Source organism: Crocodylus porosus, unplaced genomic scaffold, assembly GCF_001723895.1.
Source record: "Crocodylus porosus isolate Cpor-Errol unplaced genomic scaffold, CroPor_comp1, whole genome shotgun sequence".
NCBI lineage: Eukaryota > Metazoa > Chordata > Crocodylia > Crocodylidae > Crocodylus > Crocodylus porosus.
Window position 1 is genome coordinate 92206666 of NW_017728947.1, and position 8542 is coordinate 92215207.

At 44.8% G+C, this 8542-nt stretch overlaps 1 protein-coding gene across 4 annotated transcripts in view; it reads right to left on the reverse strand.

The window, feature by feature from the left end:
* SYNE3 (spectrin repeat containing nuclear envelope family member 3) overlaps positions 1-8542 on the reverse strand; it is a 91763-nt gene that overhangs the window by 23900 nt on the left and 59321 nt on the right. For all 4 annotated transcript variants that reach the window (XM_019552472.1, XM_019552471.1, XM_019552470.1 and 1 more), the window contains exons 11-14: positions 4868-5002; positions 3245-3406; positions 1526-1689; positions 485-605 (exon numbers count right to left, since the gene is read on the reverse strand). In XM_019552472.1, the coding sequence (XP_019408017.1) occupies positions 485-605; positions 1526-1689; positions 3245-3406; positions 4868-5002 (582 nt within the window). The remainder of the gene's footprint in view (positions 1-484; positions 606-1525; positions 1690-3244; positions 3407-4867; positions 5003-8542) is intronic.

The window sequence follows — 8542 nt, forward strand, 5'->3', positions numbered from 1 at the left end:
GTCAGATGACCTGTCATTTTAAAACACGTGGGGGCTTAATACACGTGGCGGTGACCTATTTTAATTAGAGTGGCTGTCTGGGAACTGCTCTAATTAAAAAACACCCCCCTCCACCCCGAGCATGTAGCATTATGCTTATTTACACTGTTTTCTTTTAAAACACTGTCAAGGCTAAACAGCAACTATTACAGCAGTGGAATACAAGAGTCTCTATTATAACACATCTAAAGCAGGGCACTGGAGCTCAGTTTAGGGACTTCCACTGACACATATGGGAGTCATACAGCAATACCTATGCACCAGCCACATTTTGAAAAATGAACATGTCAGACAGACTCCTAAACCCGCTAGCAGGATTCTGGTCTCAATCAGCTAAGGGCAAGCTGGATTTTGTAGAACATCAGACATTTGATATTAAATACAGCCAGTGCAAATCTTTTTGTATGAAGTTGCTGTGGAAACTGATTCAAAGTCTCTCTCTCACCTGCTTGTACTTGGGATCTATATCAAATGAATGGAAGCCAAATGTAGGCATTGGCTGCATGATGGTTATTTTCTTCCCTGTATCAACCGCTGTTCTTTTTGGTTGCAGCTTTTGGAGAAGGCTTGAAAATACAAATGTGAGAAGTCAATGCAATGACACCTGACGACTGATAGACAGAAAAGCTGCTGAAAGATGACAGTTAGTACATGAATAATGGGCTTTAATACAACTGCTTGTCTTTTGATCTACCCTCTTTGCATCCTCTACAGTGCTTCAAGCCACTGTTGCTCCCCTGGGAGCAAGGTAAGCTTGAGACACAAGCCTGAATTTCTTTTGAGTCTTCACCTTGCCAGTGACATGCCTGGTGCCTACAGTTCCAAGAGGCTCTTTTGGTAGCTAAGGATCCCCAGAGCATCACCAGCAGCCCTCATAACAGAAATGCTGTTGCACACTATATGAGTTGTTAATGGATATTTATGTGTATATACATATCTGTGCATGCTGTATTAAAAGTTCAGTAGCAACTAGCAGGGATGCTAAAACTGAAGATAATATAGCTGAGGTTGATATAAAAATATTGGCACAGAAAGGATATTAGCTCTATTCAATGCTAGAAGTCTTCAGAGCATTCAGGTATACATCCACTGGTGGCTCCTTGCATATGTACTTAGAAGGAGGCAGGACAGTTTTTAGTTAAGGTACAGCAATGGGAGTCAGCTAAATGCTGTTACCTTCCCCCCTATCACTTCCTTCCTGTTTAACAGTGGGCCAGGCTCATAAAAACTGTCAACTTGGAATTGCAGCTAAAGCTCATTTCAGGTACTATTCCTGCATCTGGATTCACCTATTTGACTTTGTGGTTTCACAATCTGATTTTCTAATTTAAGAAATACCACTCAAATGTGCATGGGTCTTTCTAATGTGGCCATGTGGTCAGGAACTTTTCAGTACTTCTTTAGGCTTAGAGTTTGTTGAAATATCAAGCCGAGCTGCTATCTGGCAGCAAAGAGAATCTCCTTAAAGGGACTGACAAAGACTTACCTTGTTATCCTTTCTTTGACTTCCCTCAAAGATTCCTTCACCTTTTTCAGTTCAGTCTGGATATCTGCTGCCTCTTCTGAGGAAGAATTCTCCATTACTATCTGGCCATGAGTTTCAACGAGATGCAACTGGAACTCCTTATCTGGGAACTCCGCCAGCAATCTCTGAAATTCACACCATTCCCAGTCACTTCCAGGGGCTGCTGGTATTCCTGAGGCTTTACCACAATGCATGATACCTAGGTCAGATTAAGGGCTTTGTTTTCTCCAGGACTTGGTGGGCTTCTGCCAGCACCATACCAGTTGCAAACAGCAGAAAGTTGGCTATGGATTTCTACAACCCAAATATTTGGAGCACAAGTTTGGAGCATAGCCAGGACATCCTTGTGGTAGCATCCACTGAATTCAATGAAAATTAAAGTTCCTGCTACCAACTCAAGGGTCAATTAAAACAGGGGAGAGTAAGGGAAAGAGTACAGCAGAGAGTAATAAAATGATCAAAGGCCTGGGAAATATGATATATGAGGAAAGGAGGAAAGAACTAGGATTGCTTAAGTCTGGAGATGAGAAAACTAAGGGGGGATTTGACAAAAGTCTTCAAATACCTGAAGGGCAATTACAAAGAGGATGAAGATAGCCTTTTCTCTGGGGCTGTAGGGGACAGAACTAAGAGGAGTGGCCTCAAACTGCAGGAGGGGGAATGTAGGTTGGAGATTAGGGAGAATTTCTGACTATGAAAGTGGTTAAGAATTGGAACAGGCTAAGTAGAGAAGTCATGGAATCTCTATCCCTGGACATTTTCAAATCCAGGGTAGACAGATATCTCACTGGGATGGTTTAGTCAGTGATGATCCTGCCTTGACCAGAAAACTGGACCACATGATCTCGTGAGCTCCTGTCCAGCCCTACTCTCTCATAATCCTAAATTACCAGTGGAAGTGATTCTAGTCTCTAATATACTTCCATGTTAGAAAATCTGAACATAAGCAGAAAAAGGGAAGTACCATATATCCTTCCATAAAACACATCCTTGAATATAACATGTACCTTATTTTGGAAGGCAGAATGAAGGAAAAAAGATCTTTTCTGGTTGTAAGAAACTAACAAGCAGCAGCTCGGGAGGAGTGGAGGTGGTAACCTGGTCATTGTTGTACTCCCTGTGGATCACTGCAAATATTATTTGCATGTTCACATGAAGTGGCAGAAACTGCTCTTACTATATTTCTCATATATAATGCACACTCCAATTTCTAGCAGCTGTTTTTTAAGAAAAGGTGCATGTTGTTTGCAAGAAAATATGGCATACCCTGGGATACCAATAAATACATACAAGGCAAAAATAAGATGATAATATAATGCCCAACTTAGTACTGTAGTGTTTTCTGCTGTCAGAAGTAAAGGCACATATTTGTTTGCCTAGAGAGGACTTCCTAACAGGAGGAATCTACAGTACTTGCAAAAAAGGTTTTTTCCTTGATGAGGTTGCAGATATTTCAAAAGCAGCTTAGTGATTCATGGACCTGAGCCAGCCCCACATCTCCACTACACACAGCAAAAATCAATCCCCTAGTTGATATAGCAAAAAGTGGGAGCCCAGCAACTCAAACCTTGTCTCAAATGTCCTCCCACAAGGGGCACTCTGAATGTCCTCCCACCACAAGGATAACCTTAAATGCCCACGCACCAAACAGATGACATTGCATGCTGATGTGTTCCTCACCTCAAGGTCTGCAACTCTATTCTCCATGTTTCGCTCTCCATTAGCACCCTGATAGGATTCCAACTTCTGTTCGGTCACTGCGATCCACTGCTGAAGGTCTGACAGTTTCTCATTGAACTTCCAGTGTCTTTGAACGTGCTTCTCACTCTGTTCTATTGTCTCCTAAAAGTATCAGGGATGACCAGAATATATCAGCCACAGAATGCAAACAGACAGCAGTTTCACTCCCAAGACAATGAGGATAGGTGCTATACAGATGAAACAGAGATAGAGAAAGGAAAGAAAAACACTACTAAAGCAAGCAGGTCCAGACTAGTTTTTTAGCAACATTCCAGGGAATAAACCTTGTCTTCAGCCTCCTGCTGATCTGCATTTAGCCATTTGGCGGCGCATTAGGTACAAGAATAGTTTCCTTTTTCACAAATGAAACATCCTATAATTCAGTATCGGCTTCTACAGAGGAGGTCTTCTGCTCTTTTTACCAAAAGTCATACTTATAATACAAATATATAAAAGAGAAGGGGATCTGTCCTGGGATATATAGGCATGGAAAAATACTATTTCAGTGATTAATTTGTTTACTAAACTACAACTCTGTGGCATACATTAGAGTAATGTTTTGTTATGGATAACCATTTACTGAAAGATCAAACTGAGGGCATTTTCAGGCTTTTCTGCTAAATTTGCTTTGGGATGGAAGATTTTATCACTATGTTTACAAGCAACTAAAAGTATTTATGCTAAACCAGCCATTGAAGTAACTGCAATGTGGCTTTGATTCATTAACTTTTAGGTATACAATAAACATACTGATGACCAGGGATCCTGGTTTTCTCTATCAAATAATCCAAAAATCTCCGACTAAAAAGCTAAAATTCTCTGATTTAAAAACTCCAGATCCATGTTTTTCTCTAATTAAAATGAAACACCATTATATATGTTGGTATCAGTTGAACACAATTTTTTTATTGAATTACACTTTTAAAGCAATATGGAAGCCTACCAGTGCCTCAATCATTATAATACAATACATTCTAAATACTTAGATATTTGGTGTTTGTTTTTTTAATCATAAAAAATCACAGTTCCTCTTGCCCATACAGCACCCTTAAGAGGATCTCATAGCATCACAGGATGCCAAATCACTATGGTTGAGAATCACTTGTTTACAGTTTTTAAATGGGAATCGATTCCACTTCTCAGGGCCTGTCCATGCATAAAATGCATACAGCTTTAACAACAGTGCTATAATTAAGCAATGAAACCGCTAGAGTGGGCACAGCTGTATTAGTATAAGAGTGCTTATTCCTGAATATTATGCTGATCCAGAACACTTTTATATTGGTATAAATGCATGGGCACTAGGGGCTGTAGTGTACAATTATATTGTTAGAATCTCCTGGTCCAACATTTACAAGTCAAACAATAGTAGTCCCAATGTACTGTGGGAAAGGTTAAAGTACAGAAAACTGGGAAACCATAAAGACAGATCAGGCTACAAAAACTCAGCCCCATTTTCCCCTGCAGGAAGAAACATCAGCAGTTTAAAGTAGACATCATCAACATACAAAAGGCTCCTTGTTGTAACTGTCCCTTTATGTTCCTCAACAACTGACAAATTACCTCCAGAGATTTCTTCAGTGCCTTACAGTCAGCTGAAAGCTGGTTCATTTTATGCTTGTGGGTGGCATTAGATTGAACGAGGCTCTCTAGGTCTTCCATTTGAACCACAAGCTCTGCCAAATCATCTTGGATCATCTGTAAAAGAAAATGGGCGTTTTGCATTGATTCTTTATCTATGGGCATGACTTAGGCTACAGGCAGACACCTTTTAACTCAGGGGTAGGCAAAATATGGCCTGCCAAGGGATTTTGTCTAGCCTATGGCAGGTCCCTTGGTCCCACCTTGCCCAGGCACATGGGGCAGCCCAGCTGTGGTACATGTGGCTGGTCCCACCACCCCAGGGTGCACAGCGGGACTGGGGTAGCATGGCAGCTGAACTCCATTTCCCAGCAGCCCCTGCAGTGGTGGCAGCTCCTTCTGGCTGCTGCTGCCAGACCCAGCCCTGCTGCCAGGGCATGCCAGTCTGTCCGCCCTGTACTCACTGCTGGGGGCAGAACCCAGAACCCGTGGGGGCAGGCTGCTCAGCCGGGCAGCTGGGCTGGGGCTGCAAGCCAGTGGGGAGTAGTGTCTGGGAGCAAGATGGGCAGCTGTGGCTGGGGTAGACCTGAGGATCTTGGAGCAGTGACAGCACAGGGCCAGGGCAGAGCCGTGATCAGCTGTCCGTATGCCCCTGCGACAGGTGCCGGTTCCACGGGCAGGGACGAGCAGGGAGTGGACCACAGCTCTGCTCCATCCCCAACGCCAGACCCGGCCCTGTGCTGTTGCTGCCCCAACATCCCAGCCCCAGCCCTGGACACAGCTCCGCACCCACCCACAGCCGCATCATGTCTGCCTGGTGGAGCACCCTGCCCACACAGCTCCTGGCCAGTCTCCATGGAGACCCCAGGATCATGGGATGGTTACACCATGGGGCTGGGGCAAAGCCCTGGTTCTACGGGCAGGAGCATTTGGGTGAATTGCAGCTCTGCCCTGGCCTTGCTCTGTTACCACCCCCATGATCCCGGGGTCTCCATGGAGACTGGCAGGGACCCACATGGGCAGGTGGATGGGATGGGGCTGCAGGCAGGCGAAGTGCTGTGTCTGGGGCTGACTCCAGGATCTTGGGGGCAGTGCCAGTGTGGGGCCGGGGCCTGGGACAGAGCCGCGATGCACTCCCTGCACATCCCTGCCTGTGAAAGCAGGACCCATTGCAGGCATGTGCAGGCAGCAGATTGCAGCTCTGCCCAGGCCCGGCCTCACACTGTCACAGCGCTGTGCCCCCGCCCCACAATCACAGCCTCACCCGCCTGTCCCACTCCTGAACACTGCTCCTAGCCCCATCCCACACAGGGAGCTTTGGTGAGTTGTGGTGCTGGGAGGTGGGGGGAGGTGCTGATCTGGCCCACGACAGCTCACCAAAATTCCCCACATGACCCGCAGGCCCAAATTGTTGTCCATTGTTTTTTAACTGCTTTAAAAGGGGAGGTGCATGGGAGCACACATCAGTTGTTATGCTGTTACTATTAAATCTGCATTACTGTGTTGTAATACAATTACTAAATCACTGTAACTTTAGCCCTGAACGAAGTATGGTATTGCTACAGAAATATGCAGACCTAACAGGTACATTGTAACAGTTTATATTAGTATATGATATCAATAAAAATATCACATCTGCCTGTACCCTTAACAGACAGTTAAGAACACTGATCCTGAGGCTGGCTGACACTGTTCTTCGGCGATCCCTTGCAGTTGAGGATGTTTGTCTTATCTGTGTATCTGAAGATGGCTGATGAGGCCCATCTGGGATCAACAAACTCTACTGCAGCTTGGACATGTGTTTCTGTGTGAGATGGGTGGCAATGGATTTTTGATTTGGTCCACCACACACTGTTTGTGCCGCTCCCGCTTTTCCATTTCCTGTTGCTGTTGTGAGATTTCAGAGTACTGAGATCCCTGCAGCAGACTCTTCCTCCATTTGGGGTGGTCCTGGGTGATAGTTTTGCACAAGTTGACACTGATGCTGCATTTTTTTAAGTTGGCCTTAAGGATGTCCTTGAAGCGCTTTCTCTGCCATCTTCTTGAGCATGTGCTTTGGCTGAGTCAGGAAATTAAAACTTGCTTGGGGAGTCTGGAGTTGGACATCCGGATGACATGGCCGGCCCAATGAAGTTCATGTCAGATAATCATCACCTCAATACTTGTGGTGTTTGTTTGCAGGAGGATGCTGACATTGGTGCATTTGTCTTCCCACTGGATTCAGAAGATCTTCCACAGGCAGCGCTGATGGTACTTTTCCAACAACTTTAGATGTTTCCTGTATGTTGTCTGTGGCTCAGCTCCACACAGCAAGGTGGGGATCATGATTTCTTGATAAATCATAAACTTGGTTTCAGATCTGATGTCACAATCTTTGAACGCCTGGTTCTTCAGATATCCAAAAGACTGCACTTGCACATTTGAGGTGATGTTGGATTTCTATGTTGATGTCAGCCTTCTGCAAGATATGGATCCCAAGGTACAGGAAATCCTCAATGTTCCATAGTCTCATAGGGGATCTGGATTTCTGGAGCAAAGGACTGCTCATTAGGAGCTTGTGGGTGGAGGACCTTAGTCTTCTGAATGTTAAGCGTTGGTCCCATTTTCTTGTATCCCTCAGTAAAGATGTTGAAAATTGCCTGAAAATCTGCTTCTGGGTCAGTTAAGATATTGTTGATCAAAGCAATTAATTTAAATAAAAGAATCTTCTGATGACCACAACTGAAAATTTCCCAGAAGAAGTTGTCAGGCATTCATATGCATTAGCAGATGATAATGAAAACACCAAGTGGAAAATAAGCTGCTAATAGGACAGTGAAAGCTTTGCAACACATTGAGGTAATGGTACAATTTCTAGACCTGGCACTGCATTTAAATTACACTAGTTTTACACCAAGTACAAGCCAGCTAATTTCAGTGGTGTTACTCCTGATTTGTACCACCCTGACATCAGCTTTCTTGTGATAAGCCAGGCAAAAAGAGGCTTTCTCCTCTCTCAACTTAATCCCACTAAAGCAGGTGTCATGGTGGATGGAGTCTGTTTGGACTTTAGGAAGGCCTTTGACACTGTCTCCTGGCCCATTCCCATTAAGAAATTAGGCAACTGTGGCGTTGATGCCTACACAGTCAGACGGGTCACAAATTGGCTGAAGGGCCACACCCAGAGAGTGGTGGTGGATGGGTTTTTTCGACCTGGAGGGATGTGGGCAGTGGGGTCCCCCAGGGCTTGGTCCTTGGGCCCACACTGTTCAACATCTTCATCAGCAATTTGGACGAGGGGGTAAAAAGCCCCTGTTCAAATTCATGGATGACACTAAAATATGGGCAAAGTGGAGGAGAGGGACAGGTTGCAACTAGATCTAGACAGGTTACAGGGGTGGGTAGATGAGAACAGGATGGGATTCAATACTGACAAGTGCAGGGTATTGCACCTGGAGAGGAAGAACTAGCACCATACCTACAGGCTGGGGAACTCCATTCTTGTCAGTGCAGAGGCAGAAAAAGATCTTGGAGTCATTATTGATGCCAAGATGAACATGGGCTGGCAGTGTGGGGATGCAGTCAAAAAGGCCAACTGTACCCTGTCATACATCCACAGATGCATCTCAAGCAGGTCCAAGGAGGTGATACTTCCCCTCTATGTGGCACTGGTCAGGC